Source organism: Carya illinoinensis, chromosome 3 (assembly GCF_018687715.1).
Source record: "Carya illinoinensis cultivar Pawnee chromosome 3, C.illinoinensisPawnee_v1, whole genome shotgun sequence".
Lineage (NCBI taxonomy): Eukaryota > Viridiplantae > Streptophyta > Magnoliopsida > Fagales > Juglandaceae > Carya > Carya illinoinensis.
This window is the reverse complement of record NC_056754.1, coordinates 14,816,113-14,836,399: the sequence shown is the minus strand read 5'-3', so window position 1 is coordinate 14,836,399 and position 20,287 is coordinate 14,816,113. Positions and strand designations below refer to the sequence as shown.

Genomic DNA, 20,287 nt, shown 5'->3' with positions numbered 1-20,287 from the left:
GTTTTTGTTGAATATGGAAGTTTGAGGCTTAACTTTGATGACTTATCCACTAACTATGTTATTCACAAGAACTCCAGAAGAGCACAACTCTAGAAGAATAGTGAATTTAAGGTTAAAACGATCTTGAATCAGTATGACAAAATTGTTTACCAAAACATTACCAACTGCATCATTTAAAGAGTTGATACACAATATTGAGATGCATCAACGCAAAGACCTTTCACTATAAAGTCTTGAAGCACTTTTATATGGACAAAGCTCATTCCCTGAGTACTCCAATGGTTGTTTGATCACTTGATGCGCAGAAAGACCCATTTCTATTGATTGAGCTGAAATATTGCATATTTTAGCTATTTAAAACCAATGTATTTTAAATTTTTCGTGACACTATTATTGGTTTCAATTGATTGATATCATGTTTATGCTTAATTTTATAACTATGATTTAATTGGACAATATTTCCTCACAAATATAATATATTTTTGATAGTCTATTTTTCATTTTAATTTATTTTTGAGTGCTATTTTTATCTACTTATTTTCAGCTTAAATAAAATTCACATGGGATCCGGTTGGAACTTTTGACCAAAAGCGCATACTAATTGAGAGGAATGAAGAGAAGGAAGGAAGCGGTGTACTTGGGCAGCTGAAAAAAGACAAAGACTTTTCGGTGGTGACTTTCTTACCTTGGTTGTTCATAGACGCACGCGATGAAGAAAATAGTTTGCGGTGGACAATACATGCAATGTAAAAGTTATGAAAAGGGGCTGAAAAGTCAAGAACAGGTTTGGCAAAAGAAGAAAATCGGTTGGAATGAAAATCTGAGAAGAGAATAAAAAAAAAAAAAGAGGTGCGGGATTGACAGAAGACTGAACTTTACGAAAAAGGAAAGGGACGAAAAAAAATAATAGTAACAACACTGAAGGCTTAGACGGAGCTGGTTTTGGAGGTGGAAATAGAGTTACAGAAAAGTGAGTTTTTTGGAAAGAGAAGGCATGCTGGTCTGGACGTATACGAAAAAAAAAAAAAAAAAAAGATAACACACTGGGAAGCTTAGAAGGGGAGTGATGGAGAGGGAGTCGGTCGGTTGATATATATTATATTTTTCTTAGTGGATTTTGACGCAGACCTTTCGTTCGGCGGTGGGAAATTGATTATTTTTATTAACTAGGAAGTCAGTCGCAGAATGGGACATACTAGTCTTAGAGGTCCCATGAGGAGGATATTATTTTCCTTGCTCTATTCTTCGATGTTGGAGTTGAGGGAGTGTCGATCGGCTGGGATTGGGATTAATTTTCTTAGAGGAAGTCGGACGGTGAGGGAAAGAAAGGGGGTGTCGGTTGGAATAAAAAGATTTTTTTCAGTGTGGGGGTGAGAACGTCTTGCGTTTTTCTTCATCCAGACCTTTGGAGGAGCGGCTGGATTTATTTTCTTTATTGGGGAGATGGTGTTTCTGGAGAAGGAACTGATATCACACTGAATTTTGATGCTGATGGTCGCCTCTACTTGCTCAATGGCACCGGTATATTACTAGTGAACATTACAATGGGAGGTCTAACAAAAGATGTAATCTACCATTTGAGAATTGACCCTGACGGGACCTTGTGGCATTACTCGCACAATATGGATCCGAATGGTGATTGGAAAATCACATGGTTTGGTCCGAATGATGCATGTGCCCCTAAGGCCGGTACCGGTCTCTGTCACGAATGTCTACCTAGATTGTGTTAACCAAGGCAGGTGCGTTTCAGGCTGTGAAAGAAATTCCGATTCTAAAAGTTGCAACAGCAAAAAGAAGAATCGAGTGGAGATTCTGATTATTGGCATTTCTTTGCTTTCATTTGGATGCATTATCTTGGCAATTTCTGGAATTGCAATTTACAAATATCGTCGTTGGCTGTATAGTAGCATATCTAACGCTCGTTGATATTCCAAAACTCCATGTTTAGAATATGAAAAAGAATTCTATTGTTGAAAAACCAAGCCTATCTTAATATTTGCTTCAGTACTTTTGCTTCTTTTTTTTCTTTTTAACATGAAATCTCAAGCTCACATTGTCTACACAATGGAGTCAAGTACATCAAGGAACCAAGCATGAGCAAGAAATGAACAAGTTCACATTAAAGTCATATAGTAATGTTGTAAATCTCTTAAAAATTTGAAATTAGGATTAAGGCTCAAAATTAATATTTTATCATAAAGTATTAAAATACATTTTTCACATGTGCATGAAAATTAAATTTAAAAATTTTGACAGATGATTGATTGTTATCTTTCACATGTGTATTATATGATTAAAGGTTTGAATTTTGAAAATATTAAAGATTATTGATTGTCATCTTTCACATGTACATGTTTTATTTGAATATTTTCAAAAGTGATTAATACTTTTTTTGACATATGCAAAAGATAGATGTTTTTGTTTGAAAAATTTGAAAAGTAAAGTGTACTCCTTTTGTCATATGCAAAAAGTAAAAAGATTAGGTTTGAATTTTTTGAAAAGTAAAATGTGCTCCTTTTGTCATATGCCAAAAGTAAAAGATTAGATTTGAAGTTTTTGAAAAATGAATGATGTTGTCTTTGACAATTGAAAAAGAATAATCTTTTATTTGAATTTTTTAAAAAAGTGAATGATATTGTAGCGGTGTTGTTCAAAAGTATAATAAGTTTCTATCTCCACCTGAAGGAGGTTGAATAGTGAATTTGTGGATCCTCAAGAGGTAGCTTGAGGCAAGGACGTAGGCAGTGGAGCCGAACCTCGTTAACATACTGAGTTTGCTTCTCTCTTACCTATACTCTTTATATTTATTGTTATTTCGTATTTTGTTTATAGTTTATATTGTATATTTGATTTATAATTATTATTCTTTTAAATACAAATCAATTCACCTCCCTCTTGTGTTAGTTATCTGGGCATCAATTGGCTAGCAATGTACCCGGTTGGAACCCCATTCACACTTGAATATGGTTATTGAGGAGCTAGTGTTTCTAGAGAAGGAACTGATATCACACTGAATTTTGATGCTGATGGTCGCCTCTACTTGCTCAATGGCACCGGCATATCAATAGTGAACATTACAATGGGAGGTCTAACAAAAGATGTAATCTACCGTTTGAGAATTGACCCTGTTGGGGACTGGTCGGAGGCAGAGATGAACCTAAACAAAATGAGAGACGAAATTTAACGTGGTTCGGCAATTGCCTACGTCCACAACTGCTGTGATTTCACTATGAAATAATCTTTACAAAGAAAAACTCTCTCTGTTTCTCTCTCTGCTCACCCTTTCTCTTCCTCTGTTTTTCTTCCGCACACTCACTATATTCTGCACAATTAAGCTCTCCTATTTATAGGAGAGCAATCCGTAATTGGTGCAACAATTTGCTGCATCAATTACGGAAGTGGGTTGATAATAAACTAGAGGATAATGGTGGGTGGGTTGCATAACCCACTAACCCACTCATTGTTGTCTCCACTCATAACAATCCCCCACTTGGAGACAAATGAGTCTACATATCTTCATAGCAACCATCACAACAATTTCAAGTCATGCCTTTAAGTACGGAGGCCAACTGAAGCTACACACAGCTTCAGTTTGTCAGTAGTAACTCCTTTTGTGAGCATGTCTGCTGGGTTCTCTGCTCCTCGAATCTTCTCAAGTATCAGTTGTCCACTATCGAGAAGAGATCGGATAAAATGGTATCGCAACTGTATGTGTTTCGTTCTGGAATGAAAAGCTGGATTCTTTGCAAGAAAAATAGCACTCTGACTATCACTGTGCAGAATACCTTTTTCATTCTTCTTTCCCAATTCTTCCAAGAATGACTGCAACCAAACCATTTCCTTCACTGCTTTAGTTATAGCAACGTATTCCGTTTCTGTAGTTGAGAGAGCAACAATCTTCTGTAACTTAGAAGCCCACGATACAACTATACCACCCAGCGTATACACAAATCCAGTAGTACTTTTTCTGCTGTCAACGTCACCTGCTAAATCAGCATCTACATATCCCTGTAGCTTTAAACCTGCTTTCGTAAAGCATAGTGACATATCTGAAGAGCCTTGTAGATATCTCAAAATCCACTTGACTGCTTCCCAATGCTGCTTTCCTGGATTACTCATGTATCTGCTCACAGCTCCCACTGCTTGTGCAATATCTAGCCTTGTACAGACCATGGCGTACATAAGACTACCAATAGCAGATGCATAGGGAATTCTGTTCATGCATTCTTGCTCTTCCTCCATCTTTGGCGACTGATCCTTAGTTAGTCGAAAGTGACTAGCTAAGGGTGTGCTCACTGGTTTCGCCTTGTCCACGTTAAACCTTCTGAGCACCTTCTTCACATACTCCTCCTGCGAGAGCTTAAGAGAATCATTAGTCCTGTCTCTAATAATTCTCATACCAAGGATTTGTTTTGCAGCACCCAAATCCTTCATCTCAAACTGCCTTGACAACTGCTTCTTCAGTTTATTGATCTCCTCGATGCTTGACCCTGCAACGAGCATATCATCCACATACAACAGTAGGATAATATAAGAGTTGTCAAAGTTCTTCATATAGCAACAATGGTCAGCCTGTAATCTTGTAAATCCATTACTGCACATGAAGTTGTCAAACTTTCGGTACCATTGTCGTGGAGCTTGTTTTAGGCCATACAAGCTCTTCTTCAGTTTGCAAACTAGATTCTCTTTTCCCTTCACTGAGAATCCTTGTGGCTGGTGCATATAGATGTCTTCCTCCAAATCATCATGAAGGAATGCAGTCTTCACATCTAACTATTCAAGATGTAGATTCTCTGCAGCCACAATTGCCAACACTAGCCTGATCGTGGTCAACTTTACAACTGGGGAGAAAATGTCTGTGTAGTCGACACCTTCCTTTTGTTGAAACCCCTTCACGACCATTCTGGCTTTGTAGCGCTTGCTACCATTGTGCTCTTCTTTAATTCTGTACACCCATTTGTTGTGCAAAGCCTTCTTGCCATTTGGAAGCTTAGTTAGCTCCCATGTCTGATTTGACATCAGTGACTCCATCTCATCTTGCATGGCTTTCTCCCACTTGATCGAATCTTCAATTCGTAGAGTTTCATCATAACTTTCCGGTTCACCACTATCTGTTAGCAGGATGTAGTGTAGAGATGGTGAGAACCGCTGTGGTGGCCTGATTGTCCTTGAAGATCTTCGAATAACAGTGAGTGGTGTACGTTGTTCGATCTGTGTATCAACATTTTCTTGATCCTCATTCTGATCAGTGTTGACTCGAGTAACATCAAAGTCAACAACCTCAGGTTTCTTTGGCTGCTCCTCAAGTTCAGCTTGTGACCTAGCTTTATACAGAATCTCCTCATTGAAAATCACATTTCTACTTCTGATAATTTTGCGAATTTTATCATCCCAAAATCGATAGCCAAATTCTTCATCACCATAACCGATGAAAAAACATTTTCTAGATTTGGCTTCTAACTTGTTACGATCAGTAGAATCTATGTGAACATATGATACACAGCCAAAAACTTTCAAATGGGAAAGATTTACCTTCTTTCCACTCCAGACTTCCTGTGGTAGATCGAACTTTAAGGGAACTGAAGGTCCCCGGTTAATCAAATAGGCTGCAGTGTTAACTGCATCAGCCCAAAAACATTCAGGCAATCCTGAATTTAGCCTCATGCTTCTGGCACGCTCGTTGAGAGTTATGTTCATGCGTTCAGATACGCCATTCAGCTGCGGTGTCCCGGGAATAGTCTTCTCAAATCTAATCCCATTTGCAGCACAGAATTCTTTGAACCCTCCATCGATGTACCCTCTGCCATTGTCTGACCTCAGACATTTCAACTTCAAGCTTGTTTCATTTTCAACCATGGCTCTCCACTTCTTGAAAGTGTCAAATGTGTCAGATTTATTTTTCAAAAAATAAACCCATACTTTCCTGCTTGAGTCATCAATAAAAGAAACATAGTACCGCGATCCTCCAAGAGAAGCGACTGGAGATGGCCCCCACAAATCTGTGTGCACCAACTCCAACTTTGTAGACTTTGGAGTTCTGCCATTTTTCAAGAAACTAACTTGTTTCTGTTTCCCAAAAATGCAACCTTCACACATGTCGAAATCAATTGATTCCAACTTTGGTAACTTCCCCTTGGATAATAGTACTTTCATTCCTTTCTCACTTATGTGACCAAGCCTTTGATGCCATAGGTTGGCATTTGCGTCAACAATTGCAACAATATCTCTAATGCTTGAAGTCATGTATAGAGTACCTGTTTTTGTGCCTCGAGCTACTACCATAGCTCCTTTTGTTATCTTCCACGTGCCACCGGTAAATAGTACCGAGTGCCCATCAGCATCAAGTTGTCCTACAGAAATCAGGTTCCTCATGAGCTTGGGAACATGTCGCACCTTTTGTAACAACCATGCACTTCCATTGGGCAGATTGATTTGTACATCTCCCATGCCTTCGATTTCCAACGCTTCACCATCTGCTAAGTACACCTTCCCGAAATCACCAGTGACATAATTCTGCATGATTTCTCGGTGTGCTGTAGTGTGGAATGAGGCTCCTGAATCTAACACCCAAGATTCAATTTGGTTGTCGATTGAAAGGAGTAAGGCATCTTGGAGATCTTCTGTTGTGGCATTAGCAGAGTCATGCTCAATCTTCTTCTTTGCTTCCTTGCAATTATTTCTGAAGTGGCCAATCTTGCCACAATTCTAGCACTGTACTTGTTTTCCGGACCTGGATTTACTTCTGCCTCTTCGGGACTTTGACCTACCCCGATTTGAACTTCTACTAGCTCCTCTACCTCTCGTCTCGAGGTTTAAGGCAGAACTGGAAGTTGATGCTTCTCCTGTATCTCTTCTGCGAACTTCCTCGCTAAGAATATGGTCCCAGATTTCTTGATACTTCATCTTTGTTTTGCCATAAGAATTGCTAACAGCTGTTCTCATGGCCTCTCAGCTTTTTGGCAATTGAGCCAGAGCAATCAATGCACGTACTTCATTATCAAATTCAATCCCCACTGAAGCTAATTGATTGATGATGGTGTTGAACTCATTCAGATGCTGAATAACTGGAGTTCCTTCTGCCATTCTCAAGTAGAATAGCTTGTACATCAAATGCACTTTGTTATTAGCTGATGGCTGCTCGTACATGTCTGATAGAGCTTTCATCAAATCTGCCGTGGTCTTTTCCTTTCCCACATTGTGTGCAACTGATCTTGACAGTGTTAGTCGAATGACTCCCAACACTTGTCTATCAAGGAGACTCCAATCTTTATTGCTCATGTCATCTGGCTTTCTTCCTAGGAGTGGAAGATGTAGTTTCTTCCCATAGAGATAATCCTCTATCTGCATTCTCCAATAGCCATAGTCTGTACCGTCAAATTTCTTGATACCAGCACCTTTAGCTTCTTCTCCAGCCATAACTTTACAAATGAGTTAAAATTTGAACAACCAAAGATCACCGTTGCGTTCGAAACACTCGAATTAGCTGGAAACGAGTCCGGAATCGTCAAAATTGGATCAAATTGAGTTTAAACAGGCCAAAACAGTTTCGGCCAACCAGAGTGCGACAAGTGGCAGGATGACGTCGGCTCGGCTCAGTCACGGCTCGGCTCAGTCAAACGGCTCGGCTTAGTCAAACAGCTCGGCTCCAGTCACGGCTCGGCTCAGCTCCAGTCACGGCTCGGCTCGGCTCGGCTCCAGTCACGGCTCGGCTCGGCTCAGCTTCAGTCTCGGCTCGGCTCAGCGCAAGCAAACGGCTCGGCTCCAGTCGTCTTCAACCTTGGGTGCGCATGGGGACGCGTGAGTTGCAGTATATTCACGCGCCGATCTTCTCGGGGCGCGTGTGGACTTCTCCGACCTCCGTTTTCAATTCCTTTTGCGGCAACGGATTCGTTTCAACGCGAGGAACACTCTGGAGTTGTCCAAAATTGATTTGGACCAACTTGAATTTTTGGACAGCTCGAACCAGAGCTCTGATACCAGTTGTTGGGGACTGGTCGGAGGCAGAGATGAACCTAAACAAAATGAGAGACGAAATTTAACATGGTTCGGCAATTGCCTACGTCCACAGCTGCTGTGATTTCACTATGAAATAATCTTTACAAAGAAAAACTCTCTCTGTTTCTCTCTCTGCTCACCCTTTCTCTTCCTCTGTTTTTCTTCCTCACACTCACTATATTCTGCACAATTAAGCTCTCCTATTTATAGGAGAGCAATCCGTAATTGGTGCAACAATTTGCTACATCAATTACGGAAGTGGGTTGATAATTATAAACTAGAGGATAATGGTGGGTAGGTTGCATAACCCACTAACCCACTCATTGTTGTCTCCACTCATAACAGACCCTGACAGGACCTTGCGGCATTACTCGCACAATATGGATCAGAATGGTGATTGGAAAATCACATGGTTTGGTCCGAATGATGCGTGTGCCCCTAAGGCCGGTACCGGTCTCTATCACGAATGTCTACCTGGATTCAAACGTGTTAACCAAGACAGGTGCGTTTCAGGCTGTGAAAGAAATTCCGATTCTAAAAGTTGCAAAAGCAAAAAGAAGAATCGAGTGGAGATTCTGATTATTGGCGTTTCATTGCTTTCATTTGGATGCATTATCTTGGCAATTGCTGGAATTGCAATTTACAAATATCGTCTTTGGCTGTATAGAAGCATATCTAACGCTCGTTGATATTCCAAAACTCCATGTTTAGAATATGAAAAAGAATTCTATTGTTGAAAAACCAAGCCTATCTTAATATTTGCTTCAGTACTTTTGCTTGTTTTTTTTTTTTTTAACATGCTAGAGAAATGCTATCGTGGTAAATAAAAATTATAAATTAATATAATTTGATATAATATATTATATTAGAAAATAGGTTTAATATATAATGTAAAATCATGTTAATTTATAATTTTTTTTTATATAATTTCTTTATAGTTAAAATATTTTTTCTATTCTCATCTTCAATAAAGGCATTTTAGCCAAAACTTACCTCCGTCGGGCTATGTATTTTGAGGACCAAATTTTAAAACTTTGTTACAGTAACTCCTCAAATTTAGAGACCTACGTATTGTAGCTTTTCCAAAACTAATTAATTTATTATTTTTATTATTTATTTTCTTCTTTTCTTCTTTCAAATTTTTTTTCCTACATATGTGATAATAGTTGTTTTGTGTTTTTCTATTTTATAACTTAATTTTTCTACGGTTATTTGTATTTTTATCATTATTGTTACATTTTTAGCATCATTTAAAAATGAGTTTATCATTAATAGGAAATTATAGATGTGGAAAACATCATCTTTTGTGGGAAATAAATAATAGAGAATTTTAAAAAAATAATAGTTATAGATAAATAGTTAAAAACATGAAAAAAAAACAAATAACTCTTACATGTTTGAGAAAAGTTGAGAAGAAATGAGTTAAAATAATAATAAATAAAGAATAAATAAAAATTATTTTAATAAAATAAAAAATAATAGAGAGTGGGATATTGGAGATTTTAGAAAAGTGATTAGTTTTTTTCTTTGCTAAAAAAAAAAAAGTGAGTAGTTAAAATAGAGAATGGGCTTTTTTTTAACAAAACTTGGCAAAAAATAATAAAAAAGAGAATAGGTGTTTTCTTCCCCTGTTGATTGGGAAATCCAGTCCAATCCAACATAAGTTCAGTGTTGCTCTAGCTCCATGATTCCGCAAAACTTTTTCAGAACTTTTTTCTTGCGAAAAGGGACAGTAGTGAAGAAAAAAAATAAAAAAAGCAAAGTTTTGAATCATGAAGAACAACTCTCAGAACGAAAAAAAAGCATTCTAGAAAGTGGACAACGTAGACATAAACACATGGACTAGATAGGGTAGTTCCGAGCGTCTAATTATGAGAGATGTTACGTTATTCAAATTATTTAGAAAAAATATTTATTTTTAATTATATGATATTTGTGATAAAATCAGAATATAATGGAACCAAATAATAAATCAATAATTATTCATGAGTCTCTGCATTTTAAACCTAAAACAATGACACTGTAAGTATAATTATCCCCCCTTTGTAAGCTTGTAAGCTTTATTTGTCTTTCATGAGTCTCTGCATTTTCCTTCAATATATTATGCAAATCTTGCTTAAAAAAAAAAAATGCAATAATACTGTAAGTCAAATCTGCTTTAAAGATCGGAAAAATTAAAAGTTATTTCACATTTGTAATCCTCACATTTCAAACAGTACTAGTTTACAATAATTTCAAACTCTAATACTCTTCAACGCCCTTCTTTCCACAAAGAAGACTTGTATTTGATTAAGACAAGACAGCTGGGAAATAAGACTTTTCCTCCACAATCACCATTTCACTCAGACCTATAAATTCAATGTTTCTTGTTGTTTTCCATCCCCAAGGGCCAAAACTCTCATATCAAAGGCATATAAGTTTTACTGTTTTTCTTTTCGATATCTTCAAAACAAACAGGCGTTTCAACACAGATTTCTAAAGAGAAGGCACGGGTCATCAACTTTCACTATTGTAAGTTTTCTGAAAAATTGAGTTGCTTATCTTCTTCTTCTTTCTTTCATTTTTTATTTTTCTTTTATTTTTTTAATTTTTAATTTTTTATTTATAATGTCCTTAGGGGTTATAAATCTCATACAAAACAAAATACAGCACCACATCTATGAATAGCTCTTAATGTGGCATCTCAGCCAAGTACTTAGAATTTAATTTAATTATATAATTGGGTGTATGCCCTTGATACTTAGAATTTAATTTAATTATATAATTGGGTGTATGCCCTTGAAGTTTGTGTACTTAGCAGTTAAAATTGGTTAATTTTGTACTTGTTGGTTACATGGAGAAAAAGTTATTCAAAATATAGTACCTATATGATAATCGATCTTTTATTTTTTTATTTTTTTAAGGAGCTTCAAATTCAGTTAGCATGATGGATATTTTATATGTTTAAAAAAGCAGATAATAATATTCTTATATATGCTTTGATTTATATCATAAAGAGCACATAACCTGCATAATATTTAGTAGGGGTGTGCATCCGGATCCGGATCCGGGTATCCGGCCATAACCGGATCCGGATCCGGATGTCAACGCCCGGATTGAACCCGGACTAAATCCGGGCGGATAACCGGATTCAATCCGGATATCCGGATTGTAACCGGATATCCGGATTTTTTATTTCTTTTTGCTTTAATCCCGGATATCCGGGTTATAACCGGATTCAATCCGGGTTTTGAAAAAAATTCAATCCAGGATAGCACTTTTTTTATTAAAAAAAATCTGATCTCATATTTAAATTGCCCATATTTTTTTAAAAAAAATAATTAAAACACTTTAAAAGAATTTTCTAAAAAAATTAATATAAATTTACAATGCAAAACATAATATAAGAACAAAATTTACAAAACATAAATTTACAAACAAAATAAATAATAATACATCACATTTAATTAAATCAACACAATATAAGAACTCCACATCTTGAATCTTGAATTTGGGGGAAAATTTGTGGGAAAACACCACTGCCAGCACTAGCAAAGTTGATCACATTGCTTGGATAACTCTTTATACTTTCATTCACAACGTCAAGATGTGCTTCTTCAAGGTATGGTTCCTGGAAATCAATGCCTATATATTAGGCTGCAGCCACATTCATCAAACACCATTAACGAAGGAAGAGAAAAAAAAAACAAATTGAACCATGTAAGAAAAACAAAACCAACCTGCATGATATAATTGCCATACTGATCTTGAGCAAGAACATAAGCAGAGTCCAATGCTCCAGAATTCTCTATCACAAATCAAAACATAAAAAATTCAAACTTGGATATTTTCCTAAGAGAAAACCATGCCCAATTTCCATGTAAAAAGCACAACCACTTGTTAATCAGGTCCAAATTCAATATGTTTGGCAATGGAATATTTTGATATGTTTGGCAATGGAACACCAAAATATTCTGCTTCCTGTGGTCAGCGGATGATAAATAATTAGACAAAGGCAGTAAATAAAAAACAAATGGATAAACTCTCTAGGAAGATTTTGTCGTGACTTTTAACATTATTTTTTTTACAATTATCTTACGAGTTCTTATCCTTCTATCTACCATATTTATAAACCCAACTATTTTATCTATTCAGTTGATATTTACCATCTGAAAGGAATGAAAGAGCAATGGAGAGTTGACCAGAGTTGTTGACCAGAGTTTTTATCTATTCCATTGTCAATATGTTTGGCAATGGAATATTTTGATATGTTTGGCAATATGTTTGGCAATGGAATATTTTGATATGTTTGGCAATGGAACACCAAAATATTCTGCTTCCTGTGGTCAGCAGATGATAAATAATTAGACAAAGGCAATAAATAACCATGGTGATAAAAAATAAACAGAGCAATGGGTTAGTCAAAAGCTTCATACCATATGATTGAATATGCAGTGTATGCAAAGTCAGAAGCTCCAAAGCTCACACCATCAAGAACAAAAAATTAAGTTGCTGAAGTTGAAGGAAGAGGGTTACCTTAAGAAGAAAAAAATGTAGAATGTCTTAACAAATGACTGTATAGAGTGAAGTTTTTCAAAATTGATCTTCCAACTATAAGCTTACTATAAGTGGAAGGGCAAACAAAAGCCTCAAAATATTTTCCTGCGTCTCAACCTCCTCGCTGAAGCTTTAGAAACCAAGAAGCCAACCCCCAAACACATGGCCCATATCCCCACATCAACAGCCCATCTCACTCCTTCCATTTCCATCTCCATCCCCATCACCTTACTACTATCTTCTTCGTCCCACTTCTCCCCTGCTTCTCCACCGTCCCATCCACTGAAATTTCCTCTCAGCTCAGTCTCTCGTCTCCAAACCGAAAGAGAAACCCAACCCCAGAAAATCAAACCCAAACTAGAGCAAGCGAAAATCAAACAAAAACCCAGAAAAATCCAACCAAACTGAGAGAAAACCGAGAGAAAGACAAAGACAAAGAGACCAAAAGCATGAAAAATCGAAAGAGATATAAACATCAGCTTCACAAAATAATAAACCCAGAAAATCAAACACAAACCCAATAGACCAAGCGAAAATCAAATACAAACCAAGAGAAAGACAGACAGAGAGAGAGAGAGATTAGCATACCGTCGATTTCGAGACAGAGATAGATTCGCAATCGGATCGGCACGGCACGGCTAGGGTTTCTCTTTCGGTTTGGAGACGAGAGACTGAGCTGAGAGGAAATTTCGTTCGGTTTTGGAGAGGAAATGTAAGAAATACGGTGTCGTTTGGCAAGAGGAAAAAAGAATCCGGATGTAATATCCGGTTACGGATTACCGGATTAAAAAACCGGATCCGTAACCGGATCCGTTTTTCTCTCAACCGCCCGGGTGTAATCCGGGCGGATAACCGCCCGGATTCACCCGGATCCGGATTTCCGGACCGGATCCGGAAAAAATCCGGTCCGGATGCACACCCCTAATATGTGGGCTTGAATTTATTTTCTTTATCGACGTAATTCTTCTAGAAATGAACCAAAATATCAGGGGACCTAAAATCTCACTAACAATAAGAAACAATTTTAACATGCAACTTTTGAAAGAAACAGTTCTTTAAAATGGGTTGGAACTTATTCAAAAAATTATTATGTATATTTTAAGCATATGATAAGTTACTGAAAGGACTGGTGAAACTTGTTAATTGGACTTTTAGAAAAACTTGCTCCAAATATAAACAAAGCTTGCTCAAACTCACACATGAACTATGTCACAATCACATGCACATAGCAAGGCCAACTACTCATTGTCACACGCACGCACGGCTAGAAAGATGACAATTCCATCAAAAACATCTCATTGGGGGTTTTTTTTCTCCCTTACACCCAAATTAGTCCAACATGTGTGGACGGAAGACACCTTTCCTTGTTCTCATTATGCCAAAATAAAAACTTTATCCAGTTCCCATCTCAGAGTATGTTTGCAATAAAAAATAAATTTGAGTTGTACTTTAAGGTTTTTCTTTGTGAAAATGGTAGTTACTAGAGTGGACGCATTGTACAGAACCGTAGTTATAGAAACAAGTGGTTTCTAAGCAAAGGAGAACAAGAAACAAAAGCAAGACAACTCCACGAAACATGTGGTTTTCCACAACATTTACCCCACACTCCATCCTTGCGTGCTGCATTCTTTGACTTTTCCAATTGAAAGCAGATCCAGAGGAAGAAAAACGCAGAGAGAACAATTCCGTGACGATGGCAACCATCTGGCCTCTTCTTCTCCTCTTCTCAGTAATTTCCACTGCAGAAGCTCAAGAACCTGAGCAATCCTTGTTCAGGCCGGGCTCTTTGTTAATACCTACGGGTACCAACTCTTCATGGCTATCACGTTCCGGTCTATATGCCTTTGGGTTCTACAAGCTGCAGGACAACGGCTATGCTGTTGGAATTTTTATTGCCGGGATTCCACAGAAGACTGTGGTCTGGACAGCCAACAGAGACAATCCTCCACTTCTTGGTGATGTTAAATTGAGCTTCACAAGCGACGGACGGCTGGTTCTGCTGACGGCACAAGGCATGGAGACGGGGAACGCCGTAAATACTACCGAAGGTGCAGCAGCGGCATCAATGTTGGATTCCGGCAACTTTGTTCTCTATAATTCAGATAACAGGACAATATGGCAGAGTTTCGACCAGCCAACCGACACCTTATTACCAAGTCAGGAGCTCAAGGCTGACAAGACCGACGGTAAAGTGTTGTTTTCCAGTCGTTCGGACACCGACCACTCAAAAGGCATTTTTCGTCTCATAATGCAACAAGATGGATGGCTGGCGATGTACCCGGTTGGAACCAACTTCTCAGTTAAATATGGTTATTGGAATGATGGTGGTGTTCCTGGAGGAAGAACTAATGTTTCACTAAATTTTGATACTGATGGTCGCCTCTACTTGCTCAATGGCACCGGCATATCAATAGTGAACATTACAAAGGGAGGTCCAACAAAAGAGGTAATCTATCGTTTGAGAATTGACCCTGACGGAACCTTGCGGCATTACTCGCACAATATGGATCAGAATGGTGATTGGAAAATCACATGGTTTGGTCCGAATGATACGTGTGCCCCTAAGGACGCTACCGGTCTCTGTCAGGAATGTCTACCCGGATTCAAACGTGTTAACCAAGACAGGTGCGTTTCAGGCTGTGAAAGAAATTCCGATTCTAAAAGTTGCAAAAGGAAAAAGAAGAATCGAGTGGTGATTCTGATTATTCTCGTTTCATTGCTTTCATTTGGATGCATTATCTTGGCAATTGCTGGAATTGCAATATACAAATATCGTCGTTGGCTGTATAGAAGCATATCTAACGCTCGTTGATATTTCAAAACTCCATGTTTAGAATATGAAAAGGAATTCTATTGTTGAAAAACCAAGCCTATCTTAATATTTGCTTCAGTGCTTTTGTCTCTTTTGCTTCTTTTCTTTTTTTTCTTTTTAACATTTGAGAGAAATGCTATCGTGGTAAAGAGAGCTTATAAATATTATAAAATAAGTTTAATGTATCATGTAAAATCATGTTAATTTATGAGTTTTATTTTATATAATTTATTAAAATATTTTTGCCATTCCCCTCCCCAAAGGCATTTTAGCCAAATTTTACCTCCATCGGGCTGTATATTTTGAGGACCAAATTTTTTTTTCTACAGTTATTTATATTTTTTATCATTATTGTTACATTTTTAGCATCATTTAAAAATGAGTTTATCATTAATAGGAAATTATAGATGTGGAAAACATCATCTTTTGTGGGAAATAAATAATAGAGAATTTAAAAAAAATAATAGTTATAGATAAATAGTTAAAAACATGAAAAAAAACAAATAACTCTTACATGTTTGAGAAAAGTTGAGAAGAAATGAGTTAAAATAATAATAAATAAAGATTATTTTAATAAAATAAAAAATAATAGAGAGTGGGATATTGGAGATTTTAGAAAAGTGATTAGTTTTTTTCTTTGCTAAGAAAAAAAAAAAGAGAGTAGTTAAAATAGAGAATGGGCGTTTTTTTGACAAAACTAGGCAAAATATAATAAAAAAGGGAATAGGTGTTTTCTTCCCCCGTTGATTGGGAAATCCAGTCCAATCCAACATCAGTTCAGTGTTGCTCTCCATGGTTCCGCAAAACTTTTTCAGAACTTTTTTCTTGCGAAAAGGGACAGTAGTGAAGAAAAAAATGAAAAATGCATTCTAGAAAGTGGACAACGTAGACATAAACACATGGACTAGATAGGGTAGTTCTGAGCGTCTAATTATGAGATGTTACGTTATTAAAATTATTTAGAAAAAATATTTATTTTTAATTAAATGATATTTGTGATAAAATCAGAATATAATGGAACTAAATAATAAATCAATAATTATTCTCTGATAGAGGTAGCTTTGCAGGTCATTGTAGATATAATTTTAAATTTTTTGGGTGGGTAGAAATAAATAAAAAAAGCAAAGCTTTGAATCATGAAGAACAACTCCCAAAAAAAAAAAAAAACATTCTGGAAAGTGGACAACGTAGGCATAAACACATGGACTAGATCCTCCGATAGATGTAGCTTTACAGGTCATTGTAGATATAATTTTAATTTTTTTGGGTGGGTGGTTGGCTGGAAACGGGGATGATTTAAATGGGGGCCCATGAGTAGTCAACTTGAGCAATATGTCGGAAAAGTGGGTACATTTGGCAGTCATGGATCTGTACGTAAACCAAAATCCACCAAGAAAAACGAAGAGATAAATCCAAGTTATCTCTCCGTTTTTCTTGGTGTTGGAGGTTGTGGTTATAACTTATTGTATGTTTGTTTTCTTCGTTCCTGTAACTAATCGAAGACCACTGGATTTGATTGTTACTTTTAGAAAAAGTATAGTTGTAAGTATAATTATGTATTAATCTGTGTACTAATATAATGTGATTGGTCAAAAAATAAATTTTATTAAAAATAGTGATAATTTAAATTTTAAGTATAAATAAATCAGTGTTGATACACAGATTAGTGCACAACTATGTTTGTATGTAGCAAAACTCTTACTTTTAACAGTTTAAAACCAGTTTAGAAGACACCAAACAGAGGGTAGTTCCGAGCGTCTAATTATGAGATGTTACGTTATTAAAATTATTTAGAAAAATTATTTATTTTTAATTATATGATATTTGTGATAAAATCAGAATATAATGAAACTAAATCATAAATCAATAATTATTCACGAGTCTTTGCATTTTAAACCTAAAACAATGACACTGTAAGTATAATTATCCCCCCTTTGTAAGCTTGTAAGCTTTATTTGTCTTTCAATATATTATGCAAATCTTGCTTAAAAAAAAAATGCAATGATACTGTAAGTCAAATCTGCTTTAAAGATCGGAAAAATTAAAAGTTATTTCACATTTGTAATCCTCACATTTCAAACAGTACTAGTTTACAACAATTTCAAACTCTAATACTCTTCAACGCCCTTCTTTCCACAAAGAAGACTTGTATTTGATTAAGACAAGACAGCTGGGAAAGAAGACTTTTCCTCCGCAATCACCATTTCACTCAGACATATAAATGGAAGACTTGGTTTCTTCAAAACCTTTCATTACACAAAGAAGACTTGTATTTGAGTACTTACAATACCATAAATGGAAGACTTGGTTTCTTCCATTCTCAAAAGTCAAAACTCTGCGTATCATAGGCATACAAGTTTTACTGTTTTTCCTTTCGATACCATCAAAATGTTCAAGTGTCTAAATACAGATATCTAAAGAGAAAGTACGGATCATCAACTTTTACTATTATTTATACTCTTTTTTACATGTCTTTGTTTTCCATACCGTTATCTGGTAGCCCTAAAGTCTGGAAAATAGAGTTGCTATCTTTTCTATATACCTTGCCCTTGGGGATACAACTCATATGAAACATAATACAACACCACATCTTTGAATAGCACTTAATATTTGAAGAAGACAGAGACTTGGAAAGAAGACTATATGGGTATAATGACAAAGACCTTTTGGGGTCCTTGTTCCTTTGACAACGAAATCGAATACTAGTATATCTACTCTGATGGAGCTAATAAGTGGAAATAACGCGTTGTGTACAAGATATTTTAGTACTTGATCTTATCGATTAATTATTTTATAAATTATAAAACATAGCTATAAAGTATATTCCATATAGGTATAAATAATAGATTATATATTATATATTTAATTATAAAAAGTGCTATGCTTATATTATTAATTAATATTATATATTTATCTAAGTTTTAATTGAATTGAACTATCAAGTCTAGCCTACATAAAGGAGTGTTAGTTGAGTTGAGTCAAATATGTGTCATTTATTAATCGAACATGTGTTTACTTTTAAAGGCAAAATTTTTTTTTCTCATAAATCAAATTCGATTTGAATTTAACCAAACGAATGTCAAGCGGACTATCGAACGGACTGATTTATTTAAAACCTTACTTGTGGAGACTGATTCCATGCTTTTCCCAGTCGCACATTAACCATGGCGATCGAGAAAGATAGAATCTAAAATTGTGGAAAAATTGTTGCTATGACTGTCTCAAAATAAATAAATATCATTACAATTTGAATAAATATCCTCTCCGTAACTATTGGTACCTCCCCAAGTCAAATACTCAAGTAGCTTCCAAAACTTTTGTCCCCTAATACTCACTTTTTTTTTTTTTTTTTTAAAATTTAAAAGAGACATAGGCCACATGTCCATGAGTGACCCCCTCCCAATTTTATTAAAAATAATCCTCACTTATAACTGAGGAAGACCATGGAACCAATCAAACTCAAAGGTTCGGAGAGTTAGTTCTTATAACCTGATAAGTACCTCAACAAATTTCTAACATATTTTTCATATCCCAAAAATATATTTGCAAAAACTCCAAAACCAAACATAAAATACCTCCAAGAATAATTAACTGTACATATCAATTCATCGACTCCTCAAAACCATAACCCAAATACAATGAATCAACTACTTCTCATGTCTCTATTAACATAAAGAACTGAAATAATACATGAGTTCATAATCATCTGAACATACTAAAATCAAAGTTACTTAATAAATAAATCTTCCAACAACACTCATACTCCAAGGTATTCAACCACTACCCTCAACTATTTCTGCCACATACTTTATTACTCTTCAGCCGCATCATCAAAATCATCTGAAAAATGTTATGAAGATAAAGGGGTGAGTTATCAACAACTCAGTAAGCAAATAAACTATACTAGTATGTAAGCATGAGCAATTACAAAGTTTGGAATGCATAACAAAACTTTTACTTTCAATATGCAGAATTAGAAACAATTTGCTTTCAGAATGTAGAAACAAATACTTTACAAAATTAACAACGAAGTTTTCAATAAAACTTTCAGTTAAAAAAAATATAAACCCATTGGCATTCCGTAAACTGAAATATCATCTTCATATTGCATCGGAGCATTATATATGGACAGATACCATGATTTACCCTCGTGGTAGGGTTATAAACCATCATTATACCCGTGGCTGGGCTGTATTCCATGTTTCACCCCCGTGATAAGGTTATAAACCACCATTATACCCGTGGTGAGGTCGTATTCCATGTTTCACCCCCGTGGTAGGGTTGTGCCACATTATACCCGTGGTGAGGCGATATGCCACTATTATACCCATGGCGGGACCATATGCCACTATTATACCCATGGCGGGGTCTTAACAGAAAACAAAACAGACATGTCATCGGAAACAGATGATATTCAGATGCAAAATCAGAAACTCATGCCAAAGCTTCTCAGAGGACACATTGTATCAGAACAAAGTACTGAGTAGCTTCAGATCATTTCATATATTCAACAGAGCAAAAATTAAAATATCTTCATTTTAAACCCAACAAAACTTTAAGAATCTCATTTTCTCTCCTTTTACAAAGTTAAAAAACAATATGCAAAATAAGCTCATGTCTACATCATTCATGATATAAAACACTTTCGCTTAATAGATTTCATGTGTATGCATAACAAACATCTAAGGTCATTTTCAGATTTCTTTTCAAAAACAAACATGCATATTTTCAATGTCGGCCTCATTTCATTTCTTTTTGTACAAAGCTAGCATAGGAACCCCGCTTACCTGACTTCCATGTATTATCTACGCCTTGAGTTGGAACTCTAGCAGTAACACCACCTAAACAAAACATATACCCAACATTTACTAAACCAATCCATAAGCTACTATTTATTAAGTAATAATCCGAAACAACCCCTTTTTAACTCAATATCTCTCATAA

General features: G+C 36.0%; 1 protein-coding gene and 1 long non-coding RNA gene across 4 annotated transcripts; one reads left to right on the top strand and one right to left on the bottom strand.

The window, feature by feature from the left end:
- The first annotated feature begins 10,385 nt into the window (after positions 1 to 10,385).
- Positions 10,386 to 15,434, top strand: LOC122303430 (G-type lectin S-receptor-like serine/threonine-protein kinase LECRK1). Its single transcript, XM_043115214.1, has 2 exons — positions 10,386 to 10,506; positions 14,184 to 15,434. Exon 2 carries the CDS (start codon positions 14,225 to 14,227, stop codon positions 15,341 to 15,343), a length of 1,119 nt encoding a protein of 372 aa, XP_042971148.1. The 5' UTR covers positions 10,386 to 10,506; positions 14,184 to 14,224; the 3' UTR covers positions 15,344 to 15,434.
- LOC122303431 lies at positions 11,378 to 14,190 on the bottom strand. Of its 3 annotated transcripts, XR_006240673.1 has the most exons (4): positions 12,411 to 14,190; positions 12,141 to 12,314; positions 11,715 to 11,782; positions 11,378 to 11,631 (listed from the first exon to the last, which is right to left on the bottom strand). It is a non-coding gene; the product is annotated as an uncharacterized LOC122303431 (long non-coding RNA). The 3 variants fall into 3 exon arrangements; XR_006240672.1 differs by having other exon boundaries at positions 12,141 to 14,190; XR_006240674.1 differs by having other exon boundaries at positions 11,378 to 11,605; positions 12,141 to 14,190.
- Positions 15,435 to 20,287: the final 4,853 nt, after the last annotated feature.

Excerpts from the sequence above, each read along its gene's own strand:
- LOC122303430 (XM_043115214.1), top strand. The coding sequence starts at position 14,225 with ATGGCAACCATCTGGCCTCTTCTTCTCCTCTTCTCAGTAATTTCCACT.